Below are 25,620 nucleotides of genomic sequence, written 5' to 3'. Positions count from 1 at the left end.
GTCTGCTTTGGTCGCTTGGAAGGGACTGAAGTGTGTCAGACTGTTATGACAAACCATGGATGGCAGACTCACTGCTGCAAAACCCAGCAATAATCTGTCCCACTGCTTTTCTAGCAGATGAGAGATGGGGCAGTCAGATGCGACTAGCGTGCATGTGCCTGTTGTGGGTCCACATGGGGTGAAGAGAGCAGCTACAGTCACAATTTATATGGTATATGATTTTGCACAGGAGGGGAGCTGCTGCTGTAATCAATGCTGCTCAACACAAACCACTACTGTATCTCTAATTGTGATACCCAAATAAATAAAATATTCAGTTCATGCTGATGAATTCTCTGCTCCAAGTTAGCTTTTTGCTAGTAGAAATCAGAGGTGGGTTTTACTTTCTTGATTGTTTTCTTCATCAGGTGATCATGATGACAGTGCAAATCTTCACCATGACACTCTCGGAAGAGGAGAGGAGGGAGAGGAAGACCTAATGAACAGCAATGCAGTGTCCAATGTTTTTGGATCCTTAAGCCCAAAGAGGAAAAGGTGCTCCTCGGCATACCTTACCTAACATCCCCCAAAACACCTTTTCCATCCTTCTTGGGAATGACGTTGCCCTAGGACCATACATCTGCTGACAGAAAATCCATTTGCTGACAGCAGTGATCCCTTCACTCCTGCTCTCCCACATGACAGAGTGGGATGTACTTGTCAGCAAAATATTATCAGCTCAAGATAGATTGTCACCAGATGCTATCCAGTGCAGGAAACATTGAAATGGATGCTGAGAGTGCCTCAACTGTGCTAATGAACTCTGCTAATGAAAACGAGCCAAAGGGGACAGCTCTATAGCCAAGAGCTTGTGTAGTTGTCTTTTTCATACACGGGAGGAATGGAGTCAGGTTTGATGGGATCAACAAGTCCTGTCGCAGGTAGCTGCACGGGTCTGTGTGGATGCAAAACATTTCCCTACTACCAAGTGTATGAGAAAGACAGAGATGGTCTCTGGTGATGAAATCAAGCCTAACAGTTTACAACAATGCTTGCTTAGTGATGAGAAGTCTTTCTAACATGTGTCCAAGTACCAGCTCTTGCCTAGAGATGCCTAATGACCTGTTTGTCATTTAAACAGGGCAAAGCTGGTGACCAGAATTCACGAAGAGGAGATGAAATCCCAGAACTACCAGGTGAGCAGGGGGTGATGACCCTTATGGGTCTGTGAAATCCCCAGGCAGGCTGGACCTGAGCCCAGGAATGCATGTGGTATCCTTGTGCCCCACAGATTGCCATCACCATCATCGAGGCCAGGCAGCTGGTGGGTGAGAACATTGACCCTGTGGTGATCATTGAGATAGGTGACGAGAAGAAGCAAACGACAGTAAAGGAAGGAACAAATGCCCCTTTCTACAATGAGGTAGGTGCTTTCTCTTGAAGAAGGCACTTTCTTCAATGGCTCTGGGTGGCCTCCACCACTTGGTAGCTCAAAAGGGGATGAACTAAGGCTGTAGCACCTGCATGTCAGAGCAGGGAGGTCTGTCCTGGAGCTGTTTGAGTTTCAAGCTTGGCCAAGCACCAGCAATAGCTCCCTTGGGTTTAGGTCTATTTGCTCTTTCTCTTCTCAAGTTCTGTCCATTCTGTTCCCTGCCCCCTCCACCACATCCTGCCCTACTACCACTGCTTCTGCATTTTTTCAAATGATCCATTTGGGAGCTTTGTCTAAGCTGCCTTGCCAACCTCCCTTTTCTACCATGTCACTGTTTTTTCAGCCTTTCCTTGACATGTGTTTTTCCCAGCTGGTGACAAATGAGACCAAAACCACTCTCCAAACCAACCAGTCCTTTGGATTTCCTTGTGGCTCCTGTCCCTTCTGACAATACCCTCTCATGTGGAGTGAGGGCTGCGGGCATTTGCGAAGGGCAATGCTGTGCAGCCATGCAAGGAGGAGAGTAGAAAACAGGTCTAGGCCGCAGCAGAGATGAGCCAGAGAGCAAGGAAAGGGTTTTGCTGTGTCTACCACTGCCTCTCCAGCACCCCCAGTGTCTCACTGGGGCTCTGTGTGGTAACCCAAAAAGTTAAACCATGCTGCTGACAGCGCTGGCTACCAGCACAACCACAATCCTGATCTGCTGTCCCCTTTTCCCACAGTACTTTGTGTTTGATTTCGTTGGACCGCAGGTGTTTCTGTTCGACAAAATAATCAACATCTCTGTAAGTACCTAGGAAAGCTTAGCACAGTAAGTAAAAGTCGTTGTTTGTCTCACTTAAGCTCTAAATGATTCTTCTTAATGTAATCAAAAAGAGAAACAATTTTAGGTACTAGAGTGCTATAAAGTCAACATGAAGTATAGGAAAGAGAAAGAATAGGGGAGAGGAAAAGGAGGAAAGGTAGCTGGCAATGATTTGAAGGAACGTAACCCTAAAGGAAGATTAAGTGTGCATTTTCAGGGACACTCATTGCTTGGCAATCTGCAAGGTAGAAAGAGAAACTTCAGCTTAAGTTAACTCTTGTCAGCATTGTCTTCATCCCTCTAATTTTCAAGCTGCCACTTGTTTCAAATGACTGAGTTGAACTTCTGGCTTATCTCAGTTCCTCATATACAACTGTTTCTACCTAAACTATCCAGGTACCTTATCCTCAGCAGTGGCTCTCGGGCTGTCCGGGAGTGTCAGTGGCTGGTTGTTATTAGCATGGGAGTGGACTCCAAGTGTTCAGTGCTGCTCCCACTGCTTACTGCAAGTAAAGTCCTGGCAAAGCTACGTGACATCTCAGAACAACCCTGATGGAAGACACACATGCTCTTGGACTTGGGGCATCAGATAATGATTTGCAGTTTGGAAGGCCAAGTCTATGGAGCCAAGCTAATTATCTTACCTGAAGCTCCTGAGGTTCATTGCCACATTTAGCAAAGCTGCTAAGGAATTAAGGAAGATCTCATGAGACTCTGGACAGTGCTATATTTGTATTACTTAAAAATATTACAAGCTGTGCCCTTCATGAGCTTTTTTTTGCACTTCTACTGCCAAAAGTCCCACCACTTGGCCAGAGAAATGAGCAGTGAGTTGTTGTCCCAGGAAAGGTTCTTCTTCCATGAAGTGTTTTGTCCATTTCAAAAAAGTACACCAGGAAAGGGTCTATGCTGGTTGTGCTTGACAGAGACAGGCAGTGGTCAGGAGCTATAGGAAACATCTGTGCAAAACCTCTTAGAGATGTTCACTGTGTACGTGCTCTGCTGAGCTGCTAATAACGTGACTTTTCCCAGCTACAGAAATAGAAGTGTTCATTTACACATGGCCAGCTGGACAACTAGGTTTTCAATGCTGGCAGTAAATTGACAGTATGAATCCTAAGCTCCAGTTCAAATCCACTATATCACAGGAACAGCTCAAATATATGAAATTCATACCTACATAAGGTATCTGCAGATCTGACCTTCACTTATACCTGAGGACAGAGTTTACTACAGGCTGACAATAGCCCATCTTTTGCATGGGAGTAGATATCATCTCACTGTTATGACTTATATCACAGTGTATGGCCCCTATATGTGTTTCTGACATGGTTAGTATCAGCACAGTACTGAGGCATCAACTCTTGCGAGCTACTGCTGCTTGGGGATGTATAGTTATTTTTCTCCAAGATGTGGCCAGTCTTTCTGATCTCACATTCTTTTGATAAGGATTCCATATATCCAGTGGTGGAGGGGAGAGTGCCAGCTTTCTGAGTGTATTGGGGGTGTGGGGAAATCTGTCACCATTACCTGCTGTAAATCTGCATAGTTTCATCAGGCTCAGCAAACTTATTTGATTTATAGCTGGTGAAGGTGCAACACTAAGAAATTAAAGGTCTTCTAGATAAAAATGACTTTAAAAAAAAAACCAAAACAAACTAACCCAGCGCAGTGGGGTATGTCATGTACTGAAAACAGAGATTCATTACCTTGCGACATAGTTTTGGAGAATGCAATATATCAGGGGAACAGAAACAAGTAGAGGAAATATGTGTGCTAGGAGTGAAGGAAACCCTGGGGGATGTTTCACAGGACTTGCTTAGCATGTATCACATGCTAAGTTTCACAAGTTTCACAGCACTTGCTTAGCATGAATCTCACTAAGGAGAAAGATTGGCAGCCTCCATTACCAGCAATTATTCATGCACTGAATTTGCTTAATCTGTGAAAACGAACTCATCTGCATATGGAAGCTCAAGAAAACCAAAAAAGATTAGTGCCTTTGTCCATCAGTTCAGCAGTTAGTCTAGTGTGTATTCAAACCCTGCATTTGAGGGGAAAATGAGATTTTCGATTTCCCAGCACCTGCTAATTAATAGAAGTTTTCTTCATTAATATCTTCCAGTGCATTCCAGCAACCTTGTAGCAATGCCATAGTAAAACTGAGATGCCTCTTTAATGCTAAACCTGTATTTCCAGTACTGAAATACTCCCCAGTTTAACACTGTGCATACTTGTCCTCATTCAGAAAATCCTTTAGTCATCTATAGAGCTAATCAAGTGTGAAAAGACACAAACCTTTGATTAGATACGATGTAAATGTGATGCTCCCTCTCAGAGAAAACAAGAAATGTTTTCTATAAGCTTCATGCTCACCTGCTTTGTTACATTAGAAAAAATATGCTTGGAAAAAAGTATCGGGAAGATGCAGAGCACTAAATAGAGGCAGTGAGTTATTTCCTCAGCAGTTAAAAGCAACAGATGTACTACAGGGAGTGGAAACCCCCATCATTTCAGTGGGAACAGGGGGCATTTACCCAAGGGCACCACATTTCACACAGCAAATCTCAAGGATGGAGAAGTGAGGTTTACACATTTAACACTCTCTGAACATGCTGTCATGCCCTGGAGAGAAAATGCAAAGAGTAATGAGACAACACCACCTTGGACTCACCACATATCCTCCTCTTGTTTCTGGGTCTTAAAGAAACTCTTTTTTTTTTTTGGCTACAGAAAGGCTACAGCCTTCTTCCCCCTTCAGTCCATCCTGTGTCGGATCAGTTGATTTGGGCAAGCTCCTATTTCCATGTAGTTCCTCCAAAACTGTAATTTTGCCTGGCATCAGGATGAAACCCACCAGTTTTCATGGCTTCTTCCCCACCCTCCATATGCCCTGGTCCAACCTCATAGGAGCAAGGGTCCAGTGCTATGATGGGACCTGGCAGCATCAGGGATTGAGGAAAAGCAGCACCAGTGCATGAAGCGTTGGCTTCACACTGGCTCCTCTCCCACCTGAAGGCTGCTTAATTTTTAAACTTTAATAGTAGGGTAAAATAAAACTGCTCCTTTGTCCGCTCTTGATTTTTCAGCCCTAGAAACTCCTTCCATGTTGAAGTGAGGAATTGCCAAGGACAACTGAGTGTGTTCCCTAAATTACAGGGGCACAGTGGCCCCAGGCCTTTAAAGGGGAATGACATTATGTTGCAACGAGAAACCTCCTGAATTTTCTGGTAGAACTTGATGAAGGTGTCAGTGATCTTTACTTTGGAACATATGTCTCCTGGTCTTGAAGAAAAATGCACAAAATGAAGTCACATGACAAATCCAATGCAAAATCACACGAGTCTTGTATCCCTGTCTAGGATGTGTAGGTCCAAAGCCAGGGTATGATGCCTTCCAGATTCCTAAAATGCTCTCAGATGCTCGGTTGTTTAGCTCCAACATCTAGATTTAGCTTCTGTGGACTTGAATCCCATGGGCTTAGTTTCTCTTTGCAGTTTGGCCAAGGTGTTCCAGACAATTCAGCCTGCTTTCAGAAGCTTTTCCACAACCAAGGAATAGGTTTCAACCTTTTAAGATATTCTGAAACCAGGTGAGATACATATTTTGAGAAATACAGTTCTAGAGCCAATCTTCCCTTAGATGATGTTGCTAGCCTCTGCCTTGTCTGTAAAGTGAAGCACATGCATGTAATTGAAAACCAGATGCAGAAGTACATAGATCCAGGAATCATGACAAAGGAAAATTATTAATTAAATTTGATTAAATTAAATTAAATTCATTACTTGTCAGGAAGGATAAGGAGACAGACTCGCTGGGGCCTGCTTGCCATCTCATTTACATCTATATAACTTCTCTGATTTCATTAATAGTGTGGGGGGTAAATCAGAATTGAGTCTCTTGGTTTATGTGCACATTGAAATGTTGCAAAGAAACAATTTAATTCTTTCTCCTCTGGGTGTACTCAGTTCTTATGGCAATTCAACTATTGCACAGAAAGTGATATGATTTCTGCAGCCTGGTGTGAAATGAGTTATGTCCTATGTGTTTATATTCATTATGATTTATTTAAAACTGCCAGGATAAGTAATATAACTGCATCTGCTCTGAAGACACATCCATCTGATTCCCACTCTATATAATCCTGGGACCTGGGATGAACCTGTGTGATTCCACTTGGATGCAACTATATTGGTTTCTAAATTGGCACAATATTGGGTAAAGAACAGATTTCAAATGCTTGCTGTATCTGCTGTGGCTATGTACACTCAGTTTTGGGTGGTGCTGGATGTCGCTGCTTATTACCTCTGAATCAAATGTGATCTTTTTTTGGATTGCTCTTTCTTGTGCTGACTGGGAAGAGAGAGAGTGACATTCTTTAACCGGCCTTTTTCTAACAGGTTATGCACAATAAACTCATTGGGAGTGTGCTGATAGGCTCCTTTAAAGTAGATCTGGGGACGGTGTATGCTCAGCCAGGTAAGTGGTGCATTTTCTGCCCTTTTTGTCTATTAAATGAGATGTGAGGCAGGGAAGGAGAGGAGAGGAGAACGAGGTGTGCTGCTTTTCCACTTAGACGCTTGTGGTTTATGCCAGGAGATAAACTAAACAAGGTTTTTGGAAGAGTTGTTTTCCTATTTGGATACCAGAGCACCAGCCAAATTTTTGGAAAAAAGTTCAACACTGAAAACACCTTGACAATCTGCTCATTGGGGGGAAGCACTTATCAAGGACAGCTTTTCTTTAGGGGGTCAGAGTGGGCAGCTCAATGCTGTACAAAACCCAACTCCACTCCTTTGTTACAGAACATCCAAAGCTCTGCCACGTGTGTTGGGGTAGAAGGGGTGGAGGGAGGGAGAGTGGGACAGAGCGTGGAAGGAATGGTGAGGAGAGCACAAGACAAGAGGAGGAGCAGACCACAACGGGAGAGAGAAGGACATGACAAAGAGGTGACCATAGGTCCACTTGACCAGCCATCTTCAGAGCTGTCCAGTGCTTTCTGAAATTTGAAGCTAAGAAAAGATCACCTACCCCATTTTTGGCCTGTTTTTACAATCATCCACAAAACATGTATCTTTCTCTCTTCCATAATTACTCAAGGACCTGGTCTCTTCTCAGTCTTTGGGAATGAACGTATTTAGGTCACTTGCTATAGATGTCACCCAATTACAGAGTCATTCAGGCCATCCTCTCTTCAGGGTTCCTGCAAGAGTCAGTAGAGAGAAATGGCCTGACTGAAGTGAGCAGTCTACGTCCATACTCAGACTGCATTAGTCTCTGAATTCTGTCCTGTATTTCCTGCTCACAGTTTTACAGGGGGGTGGTGTCTGAGGGTTGATCTTGAGTTCATATCCCTGGTGCACTCTGGTCTCTCCCTCCCACTCCTTTACACACCCAAGGTGATGGCCAAGGACTCAATGTAAGGTTTTAGGACCTTGCTTGAGGGGGGTTGCTGAAGCAGGGCTGCAGCAAGGGCTGTTGTGGATGAATTGTCTTGTGCATTTTCCCACTGGAAAGATAGAGCTGAACCTGCTTCTGGCTGCTTCTTCTTCCTCTGATGGCTGGCCACCTTCCTTCCTCCCTTTCTCAGCTGGCTGCCAGTGTTACACCTGGCCACAGATCCCAGCAAGGGTTTTACTGCTGGAGAGTTCTGAGATCTTCAGACAGTTCTCATCAAAAAGTTGGCCTTTCCTCATAAAGCCTCAGCCTTAATTCAGCTGCTGAAATCTCACCCAACCTTCCACTGGTCTTTAGTCAATGATCTCAGTAACCATTGATGAAAATGAGCTTGTTCCTGATGAGCTCTAGATCAATCCTTTAACTTTTTGATCACATGACATTTTGGACCCTCTAGATGTGCCTGGTAAACAAGTGTACTTCAGCATGATCCTCCTGAAAGCACAAATGTTGTTTGCAGTGCCCTTTCTGGGAGTGGAGAGGAGAAACATTTGCATTTTTTCCATCCTATATTTGGGTGTTTAAGTTTGTCCATCTTATAGGTCATCAGTTTTGTGACAAGTGGGCGCTTCTCACAGACCCTGCTGACATTAGGACGGGAGCCAAGGGATACCTGAAGTGTGACATCAGTGTGACTGGGAAAGGTGATGCAATACAAGCTACGCAGAAAACAGCTGATACTGATGAGCAGATTGAAAGGTACTGTAATAGTTTCTTTTTTACTGCTTTCATCTTTACTAAGTACCTCAAGAGTCCTCTGCCCTCCTTTCAGTCCTTTCCTTGCTAACTCAGGCTTAATAGCAGGATAGCATTGTACACCTGGCTGTTCTGATGTGCTCAAAGAGACTTTTTACAATCCTTTCAACTAAATTGAAGGGCATGTTAGGGTCACTTTTCTGCAGCTGATAGAGTTGGCCATACCCTGTGGCTAAGTGCCAGATTATCCCTGACAGAAGGTTCATTGATCTGAAACCAGTTAAATATTTCTGAAAAGCAGTGAAGTAAGAAAAAAAAATTGAGGAAAAGCTATTCCTTCTCCTATGTCAGATGTGTGTGCATGGATATTTTCCATATCCTTAGATAAACTCAAGTGCATTAGCATTCTCCTTGTAAAATACAGAAGTTCGAGGTGGCAAAGTATGCTGCCAGCATATTTTAAATTTTACAGGAGCAATGTTTCTCGTCAGTACTGATATACTGGACCAAGTCCATGGAGAGTCATCAAGCTGATGGAGGGCTAGAGCACATGGTCTACAAGGAAAGGGGGGGTGGGGGGTGGAGTTTGGTTTCTTGAGCCTTAAGAAGAGCAGGTTAAGGGGTATCCTACATGAAGAGGGCAGAGCCAGACTCTTTTCAGAGGAATAGTCAGTAGGACCCCCTGGGAAACTGCTCTCAGGGACAAGGGAGCAGAACAGAGCTGGCAGATCTTTAAGGATGCTTTCCATAGAGTGCAAGAGCTCTCGATCCCCAGGTGTAAGAAATCAGGAAAGGAAGGCAAGAGACAGGCATGGATGACTCGAGACCTGCTGGTTAAACTAAAGGGCAAGAAGGAAATGCACAGGCAGTGGAAGCAGGGACAGGTATCCTGGGAAGAGTACAGGGATGCTGCCCGGTTGTGTAGGGATGGGGTCAGGAAGGCCAAGGTGCATCTGGAGCTGAACTTGGCAAGGGATGCAAAGAATAATAATAAGGGCTTCTACAGGTAAGTCAGCCAGAAAAGGAAGGTCAAAGAAAGCATACACCCTGGATGAGCAAGACTGGCAAACTGGCAACAACAGATGAGGAGAAGGCTGAGGTACTCAACAGCTTCTTTGCCTCAGTCTTCACTGCCAGCCTCTCTTCCCACACCTCTCGAGTGGATGGACTGCAAGATAGGGACTGGGGAGCAAAGTCCCTCCCACTGTAAGAGAAGATCAGGTTCGTGACCACCTGAGGAACCTGAACATACATAAGTCTATGGGACCTGATGAGATGCATCCCAGAGTCCTGAGGGAATTGGCTGATGTAGTTGCCAAGCCACTCTCCATGATATTTGAAAAGTCATGGCAGTCAGGTGAAGTCCCTGGTGACTGGAAAAAGGGAAACATTGCACCCATTTTTAAAAAGGGTAGACAGGATGACCCTGGGAACTATGACCTGTCAGCCTCACCTCTGTGCCTAGGAAGATCATGGAACAGATCTTCCTAGAAGCTCTGCTAAGGCACATGGAGGACAGGGAGGTGATTCAAGACAACCAGCACAGCTTTACCAAGGGCAAGTCCTGCCTGACCGACCTAGTGGCCTCTTATGATGGAGTGACTACGTCAGTGGACAAGGGAAGAGCTATGGATATAATCTATCTGGACTTCTGTAAGGCCTTTGACACGGTCCCCCACAACATCCTTCTCTCTAAATTGGAGAGATATGGATTTGATGGGTGGACTGTTCGGTGAATGAGGAATTGGTTGGATGGTTGCATCCAGGGGGTAGTGGTCAACAGCTCAACATGCAGATGGAGATCAGTGACCAGTGGTGTCCCTCAGGGGTTCATATTGGCACCAGTACTGTTTGATATCTTCAATAATGTCATAGACAGTGGGATCGAGTGCACCCTCAGCAAGTTTGCAGACGACACCAAGCTCAGTGGTGCAGTTGACGTGCCTGAGGGATGGGATGCCATCCAGAGGGAACTGGACAAGCTCAAGAAGTGGGCCCATGTGACCCTTATGAGATTCAACAAGGCCAAGTGCAGGGTCTTGCACCTGGGTTGGGACAACCCTCGGTATCAATATAGGCTGGGGGATGAAGGGATTGAGAGCAGCCCTTTGGAGGAGGCCTTGGGGGTACTGGTGGATGAAAAGCTGGACATGAGCCAACAAGGTGCGCTTGCAGCCCGGAAGGCCAAACGTATCCTGGTCTGCATCAAAAGAAGCGTGGCCAGCAGGTCGAGGGAGGTGATTCTGCCCCTCTACTCTGCTCTGGTGAGAACCCACCTGGGGTACTGCATCCAGCTCTGGAGTCCTCAGCACATGAAAGACATGGAGCTGTTGGAATGGATCCAGAGGAGGGCCACAAAAAATGACCAGAGGGATGGATCATGTCTCCTATGAAGAAAGGCTGAGAGAGTTGGGGTTGTTCAGCTTGGAGAAGAGAAGGCTCCAAGGAGACCTTATTGGGGCCTTTCAATACTTAAAGGGGGCTTATAAGAAAGATGGGGACAGACTTTTTAGCAGGGCCTGTTGCAATAGGACAAGGGGTGATGGTTTTAAACTAAAAGAGGGTAGATTCAGACTAGATCTAAGGAAGAAATTTTTTATAACGAGGGTGGTGAAACACTGGAACAGGTTGCTCAGAGAGGTAGTAGATGCCCCATCCCTGGACACATTCAAGTCAGGTTGGATGAGGCTCTGAGCAACCTGATCTAGTTGAAGATGTCCCTGCACATTGCAGGGGGGTTCCTGGACCAGATGACCTTTAAAGGTCCCTTCCAACCTAAACTATTCTATGATTCTATGATTCTGTGAATAGAGTAGAAGGATGAGAGGCTTTGGACACAGGTTAGAATAAGAGAATTTCAGAACAGATAAGAATTTTTTTTACCATGAAGGTGGTCAAATGTAACAGGGGCCCAGAGAGAGTGGGAATCTCCATCCTTGGAGATATTCAGAATTTACTGGACAAGGTCCTGAGCAACGTGATCTAACTGGACCTCGTTCTATATCACACGGAAAAATTTGCTGAGTAATGCTGTATAATTTTCTCATGGTAACCAGAAAATGTTTTGGTTTAGATGCAGAAGCAAATTCATATGCCTTTTTGTGTTTTCTCAGGATACAAGCTAACTCAAGATGACAATTTTGTTGGAAAAAATATCACTTCAATTATCTGAGTTTTCAATTTTAAGGAAATGACTTCTTTTTTCTTTCAGGAACCTCTTGATCCCCAGAGGCTTTCCATCTGAAAGACCATGGGCCAGATTTTATGTGAGAATTTACAAAGCAGAAGGACTTCCGAAGATGAACTCTAGCATCATGGCCAATGTCACCAAAGCATTCATAGGTGACAGTAAGGACCTTGTGGATCCCTATGTGGTGGTCATGTTTGCAGGTCAAATGGTAATTAGGATCCTCTTAATCACAAATGTAGGCCTTCTTTCCTATTAGCTGTGCTACAGACAGGTGATTATGCTGATGTCCTTTAACTTATAGTTACATAAATTAAGTAAAACACACATTTCTGTCATCAGAAAGAAAATTTTCAGTTCTTAAATTATGCAGGAACAAAGTGATGCAAACACTTAATGCCAGCAGATCTAATATCAGCCTCACAGCAGTAGGTTAGAGTCAGGCAGCAGGAGGGGAAAGAGAATTCTGTAGATCTGTTACTAAAACATAAAATTACAAGACAGTGAATTACCCAGTGTGGTATTAGGTAAGTGCTATGCTCTGGTCTCCCTAGAGTGAAAAAAGGAAGCAGGGCTGAAATCAGTAAAGGTGGTTCAATCTGAATTTTAGGGCTGTGTATTGACTTCTGAATTACTCTGCTGTAATTCAGGACCCTTGCAGCTTTTCTGTGGGTGACTGTGCAGACTTCTGTGGGAAGCATTTGAGTAGACTCTGTCTTAGTGTTGCCTGGCTTCATGGCTCCCAGAGCTCCTTCAACATCAAACATGGTGCTACAGAGAGCTGCTGAGAGGAGCCTTCTGACTTTGGTGGAAGAGGAGCACAGAGGAGGTCCAGGGGTCTGGTCCTCTGGGGTACACCCATGAAACACCGTGTCAGGGAGCTTGTCTTGATTATTGGGGTAAATAAGGAAAGAATCAAACTGGAAATTATTTTATGCCAGCAATGCTTTCTGTGTGCAAGGAAGCATTAGGGAGAACTCCAGTTAGTCCTTTACCGATGTTTCAGGCATGAGAACAAGGTCCTCGGTGCTGATTTCATGCTTTGTTGTGAATCCAATTTGCGAAGTATTACATCCCAAACTAGTATGGGTTAAACCAGTCAAATGCATGCAGCTACTTCAGGTTTAATAGAGGGCTGAAGAAGACATAAGAATGGGTCACTGATGTGAGTTTGCACGCTGGTGTGTAAAATATGGGTTTAGAGGTATCGTTGGTGGGTTTCCTGACTCGGTTCTCCTCACCAAATGTGAAAGTAGAAGGCCTGCCACAGTCCGCAGCTGCACGAACTGTGACACGGTCCTGCTATCTCCTTCAGTCTAGGAGGAATAGTTTTGGTCTCTGCATCCCTAGCACACAGGCATATGCCCAGAACGCAAGCCACAGTAATCATATTTTATACTAGATAAATTGCCTCATTTAAGGTAATTCCATTGGTACGTGCAGCCTGGCAGCTGTAATGAATTTCATCTTTTGTGAGACAAACTGCACTGCATTACCACTAGCCAGGTATTTCAAAAGCCATTTGAAGATGTACAGTTTGTAGCGGAAATGCCAAAGTCTGGCTTCACAGATATGTTTTGTGCATAAGGGCCCTGAAGAATTAGATATTATTCCAGGCTCTGCTGTGTGCAGGTGAGAATTCTTTAGCCATAATGTGGTCTTTTATTAGATATGGAGAGGAAAATAAACAAGCTAATAGAAAAGCCAAAGTGTTTTCAAGATAGGATATTTGTGCTTTAAAAATGACTGAAGAGATGTTGCTAAGTGCAATTTGTGCTATACTCATTGCCATTCTCCAGAGTCTGACCCCTCTGGGGTTAAATTTACTGGACTTTCATTTCAGGGTCGGACAACAGTGCAAAAGAACTGTGCAGATCCAGTATGGCACGAACAGATTATCTTCAAGGAAATGTTCCCTCCACTCTGCCGAAGAGTAAAAATCCAGGTCTGGGATGAAGGCAGCATGAATGATGTGGCCTTAGCCACCCACTTCATTGACTTGAAGAAAATATCAAATGAGCAAGACGGTGACAAAGGTAAGGGGGAAAATGTCTGTTCCAGAATATGCCCTTAACGTAAAATCTACTTGCTTGGGATCTGGGCACCGGCTAATCCCATTTTAAGAATGCCCAGAGCTCAAGTGAACATCCGTAGTTTATGTTGGTTCTGAGAGACCTTCTCTTGCTTAATTTGAAGTTATGTTGTGCTCGGTGCATGGTGGTCTGCCACAGCCTTTCTTGTTACAGGCCTGCTACGTAACTTGGTACCTTCTTTGTGGCTGTGGCAATAGTCTGCTCTAGTCCATTAGGGATGATGTAAGTTTATAGTTCGTGCAAGTTTCTGTTGGGCAATGAAACTCCCTGGTGCCTAAGAATTGCCCTACAAAACAGTGGTCTATATGAGGTGGTCCCCGCCTGCATAGAGATGGGTCCAGGTTTGGCTTTTGGTGTGCAAGAGGCAAGATTTCTTGGAGCAGACAGTGAGGAAAGCATGCTAACACCTAACGGAAATGCCATAAAGTGCTTTATCTCCAGGGTTTTTGCCTACCTTTGGGCCTGCCTGGATCAATCTCTATGGCTCACCCAGGAACCACAGCCTCATGGATGACCACCAGGAGCTTAACGAAGGTTTTGGAGAAGGGGTCTCCTTCAGGGGACGTCTAGTCATTGAGATTGCCGTGGAGATACTTTCAGGAGGAGCCCGTGAGTCGAAGTTTTCAAGTATTACCAAGGACATCAAATTGCCATCTAAAGATAAAGACTTCAAAGCACTCAAAGGAAAAGACAAAACTGAGAAAGCAGGAGAGGATCGAAAGTCAGCTTCTCCTTCAGATAAGATGAACTCAACTGAAGTGGAAGTCGAGCCATTTGATGTGCCTTCAGAGGTTGGTATGATATTAAGAGATTGATTGACATGTGTCCCTAAACCTCCAAGGATGGCTCTGATGCATGTATTTGGGTTCAGGCCATGTAATACTGCTTTTCTGTGCTCCCTACAGGTTCTCCATGCCTCTGTAGTTTTGGGACCTTCCCATAATAATGCAGCACAAATGGAGCATTAATGTGTACCTGTAACTCGTAAAAAAATCTCCAGTAGGACTTGGTTCCCATAAAACTTAGTCTCCTGTCCTGTTTTCCCTTCTGCACTAGCTGCATCCATTTGTTCCTACTACAAACTTATATGAAGCAATATCTGCTAAATGACGGAGAGCTGATGGGGGCAGCTGGTAATTATAAAGCCTGATTTCCTGCATTCATTTGAGAAAATCAGTAGTTGTCAGCTGAAGTCAGTAGGGAATCACTGACACAGAATTTGTGCAAATGCAGAGAGATACAGCCTAGCCTGTTTTATTCTCCTTTAACCCTGCATTGTCAATGTAGTTTTAGATTGCTAATCTCCTTAGGAGAGGGGCTGAAAATCATGTGCTCACTGTCAACTGGTGTTAACTGATGTTACTTTCCTAACTCCACCTGTTGTACTGGGTTACATGATGGGAAGATCTGTGCTATGATGCTTTGAGAAGGTTGTGCAGTTGTGGCAGGGCATGTGGGCTCAGGTGCTGAGCCAATACTTGAGCTTTGATTCTCTGCTCCATCACATCACTGTCTGGGAGCAACAGCACATTGATGCATATGCAAGCTCTATTTCTTTTTACCCAGTAAATAGGAAGAAAAATGTTCTCATAACCAATTTTCTTCCCACTTCAGTATGTCATTGATCGAAATTTTGGCTTTTGTAGTGGGAGTCCCACCTCAGTGCTTAAGGTACTCGTGTCCTTTATTAGATCTGATTCTTGGTCTTTTGGCTCCATCTCTACAAGTAAATAGGAGAGGAGAAATTGTTCTTTGGTCTTGAGGCCTAGCCTTGACAAGTGCTCTTCCTTGGCCTGTGCCCTGGCATTGCCAGCATGAGTGCTAGCTGGAGCAGGTCAAGGAGTGTGTTAGCAGAGAAATTGCATGGGTAATTGCAAGCCAGTTGTGTGAACCTGTGCCCTGGTCTTGCTTCATATACTCATATAGTTGTAAATTGCCTCTGACCCTCAGTTCTTCTCTGAAGATTGTAATAGAGGTGACATGAGAAGAAATTTATTTCCATATAGATTTTCCTTTATATGGAAGAAGTCCATTATTGTGAGTGGCTCAAACACTATGGTCTTAGGTGCTAGCTAATACCCCAGGTAGAGGAACAAACCCTGCTGTAACACAAATAAATATTAATAGTAGTAATAAGTATTTATTTCTGGCTACTGTGCCTTGGTTTCAAATACAGAATGAGTAAAAGGCACAACATAATACAGTGATGCTTGATATTCTTTTGGTTTTGACATTCAGCAATATTTCTTGCTACAGTAGACACAGTAATTGTATTACAACTCTCTGAAAGGAAAAGCAGGAACTAGAGTCATTACAAATAAGGTGAAAAATGTCTCATAGAGCCTCTGAGACAACAGAGGCAAATTACCCAGCCCCACAGCACAACTTTATTGACCTATTCCATCAGCAAGAAGACATTAAACATTTGCGATTTGCTTTCTTTATAATGGCAGATAGATGTGTGTGTCATAGTCTCTGAGCCTCAGCTTTATTAAGCACCCTATGCTCTGGGTTCACGCTGAATATAATCAAGGTGCAGGGAAGCTAAAGCTACTCTGGAGCTGCAATCTGTGGGGTTAGCTTTAATGTGTGATGCTGCTAATCCTTTCACTGAAGACCTATGCCCTTTTACTGTGTATAGCAGAGGTTTTTCAAAATGAAGAGATCATAGGCTGTGTCAAAAGCTGTTTCTGCTTTGCAAAAGTCAGGGAAACAAATATTCATATACAACTGATGGTTTATTCATTGCCTCACTCTGTTGCAAAAGAAGCTAGTACTGATCTTGCCTAATGGGCTTCAGCACGCTGGTGTCCATGCTGTGAAATGAGTAGGGTTTGCATTGGAGAGATTGTGGAAGTCAGCGTGTAAATTTGGGGAGAACTCAAACCATAAAATACATCTCCTTTGAGCTTAGTCTTGGTTTGGGGCTAATAGCTTGTTTTGCTAATGACCCAAGAGTGCTAGCGGTGTTAGCTGGCCTTCCCTGACTGAGAGTGTGTGCCAGGGACAACCAGATGCTGGGTCTCCAATAGGTTTAAACAGAGCCTAGCAGAGCCTTAAAACTCTACGAAAGGTCGTTACACTTTTCAGGGCGTGCTGCTGTGCTGAGACCCTTTGGTTCCTGTGCTTCCAAATACTGTCAAAAGCTGAAAACAAGGTTACTGGGTTACAGGTTTCTGTGCTGTGATGCCAGGGAAGGCAAAGAGCAGAGGACTGCACACCCCCCGCCTCCCCGAGGCCCCACCTTTGGGCCTGTGGTTTAAAACACAGCAGGATAAAAAAAATGAAGGACTGCTTGGTTTCAGTAGGCTTTTGCACAGGGCTGCCTTCTAAAATGTGGATACCAGAAATCTTTGTGTCTTACTGGTGTCACTGGGAACTGAGTGTCAAACTCTGGACTTTGAGCAAGGTGAAAGTCTTGATAGTACAAACACATGGGCAGTAGGTTAAAGTCATCCTGGGGAAAGCAGAGCTGGGTGAGCACTCCCCTGCCTGGATGCATTACGATGGCAGCATTTACTATTGCAATGCAAAGGAAGACTAGTGCTCACTGATAAATTACTTATATCGGGATGGTGATATTTTGTTGCTGTTGCACTAAAAGAGTGCCCTTAAATTGCCCTTGAACTGCAGTAGATGTATAGTTTGAATGATGGTATAGGAGTATGTGAAGATGCTGAAACCATTTAATATCGACTACTGGTGACACAGCATAGGAAGTGAGGGGTAATGACTTTTATGTAACCAGTTATGATATAACTGGACACTGTTGACAAGACCAAAGTCACACTGGCTTATCTCTTTTTCCAATCACATCAATTTCTCAGAGAAGAGGTATTACTTCTTCCTACAAATTGTGCCTCACTGACCACCTCAGACCAATAGATCCATGACAGTAACATGGCTGCTAGAGACTTATAAAGACTCCTCTGTGCTATAAAAAAGAGTAGAAGGTAAAATAAATGTCATTTTCTGCCTCCTTTTCTCCAATAGATCTATGAAGAGAAACTTGACGAATTCCTCCTCTTTGGGACATTTTTTGAAGCCACAATGATTGACAGGAAGGTTGGGGACAAGCCAGTAACCTTTGAGGTTTCCATTGGTAAGTGTGTTAAGCTCTTCTCCAAAGCAGAGAGGCAGTCTCAGGAGCAAGGGCGTGCTACATGTTATTGACAGCTGTGTCTCAGAGCTCACGAGTCGGCTTCAGAGTAGGGCTTACATTTGAATTAAACCTTGATTGTAATTTCTCTGGATAGCAGTCAAGCTGGGCATACTGATGCCTAGCTGTCTCTACTCTCAGATGCCCTGTAGTAATAGAAATCCTCTCACCCACTATATACAGCAATTCACCCAGTAGTTAGCCTCCTAATTTCTTGGGAGACCAAACTAAAATAATTTACTTCAGGGCAGAGTTCATTCTGTGGTGCCCATTGCAATTAGTCCCTGGCTGTGAGGGAACCCCTTTGCAGGGAGGATCCATGTGGACCATCTTGGCCAACCCCGTTGAGTTACATGTGGGTCTGTGAGTGTGGCATGGGGGTGATGTACAGCCAAGCCTCAAAATGCATGCACCAGCTTGTTCTCTAAGATCCTTCTGGTAAGTTCTGTCCTCTTTCTGAGTAAAGCAGGACTGTACTGTGTGAGGGACCTCCTCATGGTGGAGATGAATTGTCCCCGGGAGCAGACTAAAGAGAAAATGAAGACATTTTAATGAACATTGAGTGGATATTTTCAAAGCAGAAGAAATTTCCTTTAAGGGAGAAGCTTGAATTGGTCTCATTTCCCTTGCAGGGTTTTGCTTATCTCTGTACTAGCTCCACTTAGAGTCCAAGTGCACAGTAGCACCCTGGCACTTCCCATCTTTGTGCTTGTGTACCTGAGTGTGCTCAACTGTAAGGCTATGTGTGCAGGGAGAGCTGTCTGTGACAAACAGGGCAATCAATGAGTGGTATTGATTCCTGATGAAACTTAGCAGGAAGCAGAGCTGAGAATGACAAGAAACTCATTTGTATAGTTGGGCAAGAAATTATACTGATTCTTGTCAGAATTAATACTAAGGATGAATCTGTCTCTGAATTCTGGACCTGAAGATCTACCAGCTACCTGTGCAGTTGAAATTTGGATCCAAATTTGGCAAATGGCCATTATTTACATGAAAGGCTGAACCAAAAGTCCACATCAGGATGTTGTATGGTGTGATTCAGCACATCCTTCTCCTGCAGGGAATGTTTGCTGCCTGTCTCTAATAAAATCTGTAATTACCAGTCTGATGGATGCACCTCTTTCCCAGTGCTGATAATTGCCCTTTAGGGCAAAATCCTGTCAGAGAAGATGGCTGTATCATTAGCAGAGTTGTCTGGCATTAGGCTTGAAGCTGGCACCTCAAAGCATTGTTATTACTAACTCTGCAACCCTACTATGCAAAATTTGCTTGTCTGAAAATGAGCTTTAGCAGTCTTGAGATCAGACTTTGAAATGATCATCCGTATGTTGTAAAGAAGACATACATTTGCTATGTAAATCAAACATGTATCGGGGCTCCTGGGTCTAGAAATATCAAGAGCAGTATTGTTTTTGCTTCTGAATTTCTTTAGCAAAAGCAGAAGGTCCTGGGGGCCAGCAACCAGAAGATAGCATCACTTAGTGATAGGAGTAGTATACAAGGTATATATCACATAGGGCAGGTAAGGAAGCACTGTCCTGGAGTCTGAAAAGTCACTGAGACTGACATACCCTGTCAGGAACTTTATAAACTGTGGTATGGCCAGAACAGCTGATGAACAGGAGGGGACAAAGATTTTCCACTGGTATGACTGGTCTTTCTCTTTTTTTAAACCTCATTCAGGTTTACCACCTCCAAGCTAGTAATCTCTTCACTTGTAATCCTGTGTCTCTAGGTAACTTTGGAAATATTACTGATGGGGTGTCAGCAAGAGCTGGAGGGAAAAAGAAGACACATGATGAAGAAGCAGAAGAAAGCCTGCTGCATGAGGGGGAGGATGAAATTTCTCATGACCTTGGAGTACCCCTGATATCCACCACACCCCCCAAGAAGCCACTGATCACAGGTGGGAACAGGTGAGCATCTGTGTTTCAAAACCTTATCATGCAGGACTCTGGTTCCTATTTTATAATCCTGCGGGACTCATTAATAAACAGGTTGTGTGGAATTGAGACTTTCAAATCCTTAATTACATCTTTCACAACAGTAAATTTTCTAGGCTCCACTGAAGTGAATGGGCTCTGAGCCATTTTACACTCATCTTCTGATCTTGGCCTCATGGGCTTTTGAACTTCTGGTGTTTCTAAAAGGCTGCGTTATACCAACTATACACTGGAAAGCTATAGGAAGGTGCAACTCCTTCAGTGCTATCCCTGGTTTAGGGTCCCATACTCTGATCACAATAACATCCACCCAGTGACCAGCTCCAGAAGCAGAATAACACATCAAAAATATTGAAATCTGGTCAAGACAAAGTCAGCTTCCCAGAACACTTTCCAGAGCTAATAATTATAGATGTAGACTTAAATAGCAAGTAGTAACAGAAGCAGGAGGAAACAGTCCTTGAAAAAAAGAATGGAGCAATGGATGAAAACATGCAGAATAGTTCTTCTAAATGGCCTTGTTTATAAACAGAAGTGTAAAGGTTTAATTCATTTCAAAGATGCTAATAAAAATAAATCTTTTCTTTGTTGCTTTGGTAGGTAGAATGATCCTTGATATTGCTGAATGCCAAGACTAGATGATACCTCTTTCTTTAGAAGGCCAGGCACTGCCAAGCAGTTTATAGATATAAGGACCAGGTGGGAATTATCAACCTAGATCTGTTTGGTTTCTGCACCTCCCTAAAGTTAAAATGTACTTTCATCCTCTCTTACAATCAATGTCTCAGTCAGATTAAATAAGAGCTAGAGGAAGAAAACAAGAATGAAAATACCATGGTAAAAATTTTTGTTTCTGCAGCAAATAAATAAAGAGAAGGGGGAAAAAAACAATGTTTGACAGAAAGATAATTGCCTCTTCTCATTAACAGGACTGCAGATTTGGGTACATGCTAGGTTATTATTTTCCCTGAGAGACTGTGGGATTTTTAGTTTTTCCCTTAACAGGAATAAGATTTAAAGAACTGTTGTAAAAGAATGAATCATTCTTCAAATCTGCTATTTGCTTCTTGGCTCACTCCAATATTAACAAAGTTTTCTCTCCTTAAAGATCCTTTTTCCTCAAATTTATGTAAAATGCTGTGTCTTTTTTTCCCTCCTGTGCTATCTAAAACAGTTTGGCCAGCCACATATACCAACTAATGACTTTATGACTGTCATCTCATATTGGCATCTTACTGGTCTCATCACTGGATATTTTTTTATTAATCAGTACTTAATGTGATATCCAATAGTTTAGATAAACTCTGCATTTTAGAATCATAAATGAACAATAGAATACAATAACAAGAGTCCATTTTGGAGATTAAAACCACTAATTAAAGGAGCAGGCAGAGCAATAAGACTTCTAAAGCAGACCCCATGAAATTGCCAGGAATTTTCCACATTTATGTCAAAATATATAGCAAGGATAAGCTAACACTGAAAAAGTGGTTCCCCGAAATTCTTATAGAGGGAATAATAGACATGAAAGTTCAGTTTTCCATGTGAGTTATTTCATGGCTATATAATTTTCTTAGTAAATCCCATGAAAGGACTCATAAGTTCTATGAATTTCAGGTTAAGATGTTCTGGCATTGGGAGATAATTGAATTGTTTTTCCCTCTTATGAAACCACCAAATTTAATGATTGCCCGAGACCTGTGTAGCTCTGCTATGCACCAAATTCAATGGGTAATGCTGACCTTGCTATAGGTTATTGAGGAGAAAGTAAATGGGAAATTCTGTTTCTCTTTTGATATCCCATAGGATATCATATCCCATACCCCAGTAAAATGAAGTTGTAGAGATGGTTTCTGTGGACTTTGCTTAGTGGTTAAACACATGTGCCCAGTTCTAGCTGAAATGACTTAAGGTATCTATCTGAGGCATCCTTACAAGCAAACATGAGAGACCTAGCCCCTTCTGGATGCCCATGCTTAGGCAACTCAGCCTGTTGGGGCTCTGGATTTCAGGAGCAGATAATCAGGACTTTCTAAAAATTTGTCTGTGCTCAGACAGAGAAACCTTGAAATGGAAGAAGTCAAGCCATCTCTCCATACCAAGTGCACTCTCCTTTCTTGGATACCACAGCCTCTCCCAGAGGAGAGAAAATGGAAAATGCAACCATTTTTTCTGCCAGTTGTTGAACATTGCGAAGAGCAGAAGGCTTGGGTAGTTTTATTCTTTATTATTTAGGGAATCAGTTTCTGTGGAGAAATACTGAAGAGTCACAAGGCAAGTTGTGCTGGTTTTGACTGGGATAGAGTTAATTTCTTCCATAGTAGCTTGTATGGGACTATGTTTTGGATTAGTGCTGGAAACAGTGTTGATAATACAGAGATGTTTTCATTATTGCTAAGCAGTGCTTACACAGAGTCAAGGCCTTTTCTGCTTCTCACACTGCCCCGCCAATGAGTAAGTAGGCTGCGGGTGCACAAGAAGTTTGAGGGGACACAGCTGGGACAGCTGACCTGAACTGACCAAAGGGCTATTCCATACCATATGACGTCATGCTCAGCATATGAAGCTGGGGGAAGAAGAAGGAAGGGGGGAACGTTTGGAGTGATGGTGTTTGTCTTCCCAAGTAACCATTACACATGATGGATCCCTGCTTTCCTGGAGATGGCTGAACACCTGCCTGCCCATGGGAAGTGGTGAATGAATTCCTTGTTTTGCTTTGCTTGCCTGTGTGGCTTTTGCTTTACCTGTCTTTATTTTGCATTAAACTGTCTTTATGTCAACCCACAGGTTTTCTCACTTTTACCCTTCTGAATCTCTCCTCCATCCCACCGGGGCGGAGTGTGCGAGCAGCTGTGTGGTGCTTAGTTGCTGGCTGGGGTTAAACCACCACACAAGTATACACCAGAAAATAGCTCTCCAGTACAGCCTCTTCTCAGCTGCAGAGCATGTATTGTTGGCATTGGGTTAGAGCCATTCCCAGAAGAACATAAAGCAGTTTTTAGAGCTTCGTATCCATTAAAAAGTTCTCCACTGTCCCACAATTAGTAAGGAAAATGATGAGACCATTTGGTGTTAAATGCAGTATGGCTGAGCATGGTGTTTCATAGGGCTATAGTATTTATATAAAGGAAGGACAAAGTGCTTATCAGGTACATGGTTTTGACATAGTGCCTACCACAACTCTAATCAAAATAGGCTTTGTGGCAGGTGTGCATTAAAGTCTGCAGAGCCTCTGGTTATGCTGGTGTCTTGCTCATTTTTTTAAGTACAAGACACTCATACAGCTGAACACCCAAAGAAAGCAACATTACAGAAAGGGTCAATATGGCAACTTGGACCTAAGATAAAAAATGAGAAAAGAGAACAGCGGATGCATTTTATCACTGAGTTACTATAAGTTTAGTATCACTTTTACTAAGCAGGGTCCTGCAGATCAGCTTCCGCCAAGGAATGTCAATCTCCACTAGCTATTGCTTCTGAAAAAAAGCCTCTTGTGAAACTAATGTGGTGGTGAGACTCTGCCATGCCTCTCCCAGTGTGCAGTGTGTGGAGCCACTGCTCTTGAAGAGGTGATTAGATTTTGATCTTTGCTCCTTTTTGCCTTGTTGCTTCCCACCATTAACAGAATTTCAGAGCATTTCTGCATACTTCTTTGCCTGGCTTTTCTCCCACCCTGGAAAGCACTGAAATTAGATCCATTGACTTCAAGCTTTTTCTCTTCAGGGATCTTGCAGGTAGCATAAGTGATATTTGTGTTTGTTCTTCCCAGTATTTACTGGTTAGCACATGTGAACACATCCTGTGGTGTCTTCGGTTTCTGTGCTGTGAGAGAGCACCAAACAGTTTTTCTTTCCCGCGCCGCCCCCTGAACTCCTTTCTCACCTTTATGATCTGCTCCGTACTTTGTTTTCACAGGAACTACCAGTATCTGCCATATGACGAGAGGAAGCCCTGTATCTGTGTCAAGAGCTACTGGAGCGACCAGACCTTTCGTCTGTACTCTTCCAACACTCTTGAGAAAATGGCGGATCACCTGGTAAGTGGCATCCATCCTCTCAGGCCCATGTATTCAGCAGAGTATGTCAGTGAGAGGTCACATTCCCCAAAACAGGCCTTCAAAATTTCCCCCAACTGCATTCTTTGCTATTCATTTTGTGAAAGAGTAGCTATCACCCCTTCTCTATTTTTTTCCAAATTGTTTTGATCTATTAGAGCTAGTCAAGTATTCCTGTCCAAATTGTTTTTTTTTTTAGCCATAGAGCTGTCTTCTTTTCTCAGAAACATTTCATTCTTTGTAAGAACAGTCAAACAATTATAATATGAGATAGAGAATAGTTTTGTCTCCTATGGCTCTTCCTCTGATGTCTTCTTGCCCAGACCACATGGTTTAACCTGTGTTTATGCTGGAGACTCTTTAAAGGACACTTTTTGGGTTTAGTTTTCCTAAAAACATCGATAGAGACGAAATGGCATATCATCTCATGGGCAATCACTGTGATGCCCTAGTGACAGTGTTTTCCCATAACGATGTTTTTTTCTACCCTTGTTTAAAGTTGACTATCAACAGTCTCAAGAAAGTAGTAGTATTTTTTTTTTAAGTGACTTCTAATGTTGAATATTTTAATTTGGAGCACTCAGATTAAGAGACTGATTAATCCCTCATTTATCCTTATATGCCTCGTGAGCAACAACACTGAAGTCATATTCATGCAAGGCTGTATAATGAGAAGACAGTGGCTTATAGGCCAATATTTCAAACCCAGGTATTTGAAAATTAAACGTCTGAATATATATATGGAGAGATATGTTTGTCAGTGTACCTGAACACCCACAGGCCTTGCTGGAAATCCAGCCATTTATTTTAGTTTGTAAGAACAGACTCCATTTCCCAATGATAACAGCAGGTGTTGCGGTAGACCTTGCATATGGATTCAGGCGCACACTAAACTGTGCAACAGGAAAACTATGTGCAGTTTTCCTGTGCAGCAGGAAAACTATGATATAGTTGCCATCACGGAGACATGGTGGGATGACTCGCACAACTGGGGTGCTGCAATAGATGGCTATAAACTCTTCAGAAGGGATAGGCAAGGAAGGAGAGGTGGTGTGGTAGCCCTGTATGTTACAGAGTGTTTTGACTGTGTAGAGCTTGATGATGGTAACGATAGGGTTGAATGTTTATGGGTAGGAATCAGGGGAAAGGCCAACAAGGCAGATATCATGGTGGGAGTCTGTTACAGACCACCCAACCAGGATGAAGAGGCAGACAAAATATTCTATAAGCACCTGGGAGAAGTCTCACAATCGCTAGCCCTTGTTCTCGTGGGGGACTTCAACTTACCAGATGTCTGCTGGAAATATAATAGAGCAGAGAGGAAACAGTCTAGGAGGTTCCTGGAGAGTGTGGAAGATAAATTCCTGACACAGCTGGTGAGTGAGCCAACTAGGGAAGGTGCCTTGCTGGAGCTGTTGTTTGTGAACAGAGAAGGCCTTGTGCCTTGTGAACAGAGAAGGGCGATGTGATGGTTGGAGGCTGTCTTGGGCATAGCAATCATGAAATGATAGAGTTTTTGATTCTTGGAGAAGTAAGGAGGGGGGTCAGCAGAACTGCCACCTTGGACTTCTGGAGGGCAGACTTTGGCCTGTTTGGGAGTCTGGTTGACAGAGTCCCTTGGGAGGCAGTCCTGAAGGGCAAAGGAGTCCAGGAAGGATGGACATTCTTCAAGAAGGAAATCTTAAAGGGCAGGAGCAGGCCATCCCCATGTGCTGAAAGATGAGCCAGTGGGGAAGAAGACCGGCCTGGCTGAACAGAGAGCTTTGGCTGGAACTCAGGAAAAAAAGAGGAGAGTTTATGACCTTTGGAAGA

The 25,620-nt window shown here is 43.5% G+C and overlaps 1 protein-coding gene across 1 annotated transcript in view; it reads left to right on the top strand.

The window, feature by feature from the left end:
* FER1L6 (fer-1 like family member 6) overlaps positions 1 to 25,620 on the top strand; it is a 77,538-nt gene that overhangs the window by 7,414 nt on the left and 44,504 nt on the right. Inside the window, exons 4-15 of the mRNA XM_072855054.1 lie at positions 408 to 534; positions 1,121 to 1,175; positions 1,271 to 1,402; positions 2,134 to 2,196; positions 6,617 to 6,695; positions 8,216 to 8,372; positions 11,581 to 11,767; positions 13,400 to 13,592; positions 14,091 to 14,440; positions 17,643 to 17,751; positions 19,547 to 19,727; positions 23,670 to 23,790. Coding sequence (XP_072711155.1) covers positions 408 to 534; positions 1,121 to 1,175; positions 1,271 to 1,402; positions 2,134 to 2,196; positions 6,617 to 6,695; positions 8,216 to 8,372; positions 11,581 to 11,767; positions 13,400 to 13,592; positions 14,091 to 14,440; positions 17,643 to 17,751; positions 19,547 to 19,727; positions 23,670 to 23,790 — 1,754 coding nt within the window. The remainder of the gene's footprint in view (positions 1 to 407; positions 535 to 1,120; positions 1,176 to 1,270; positions 1,403 to 2,133; positions 2,197 to 6,616; positions 6,696 to 8,215; positions 8,373 to 11,580; positions 11,768 to 13,399; positions 13,593 to 14,090; positions 14,441 to 17,642; positions 17,752 to 19,546; positions 19,728 to 23,669; positions 23,791 to 25,620) is intronic.

This window comes from Ciconia boyciana, chromosome 2 (assembly GCF_034638445.1).
Source record: "Ciconia boyciana chromosome 2, ASM3463844v1, whole genome shotgun sequence".
NCBI lineage: Eukaryota > Metazoa > Chordata > Aves > Ciconiiformes > Ciconiidae > Ciconia > Ciconia boyciana.
The sequence above is the reverse complement of the archived record's forward strand: the minus strand, read 5'-3'. Positions and strand labels throughout refer to the sequence as shown.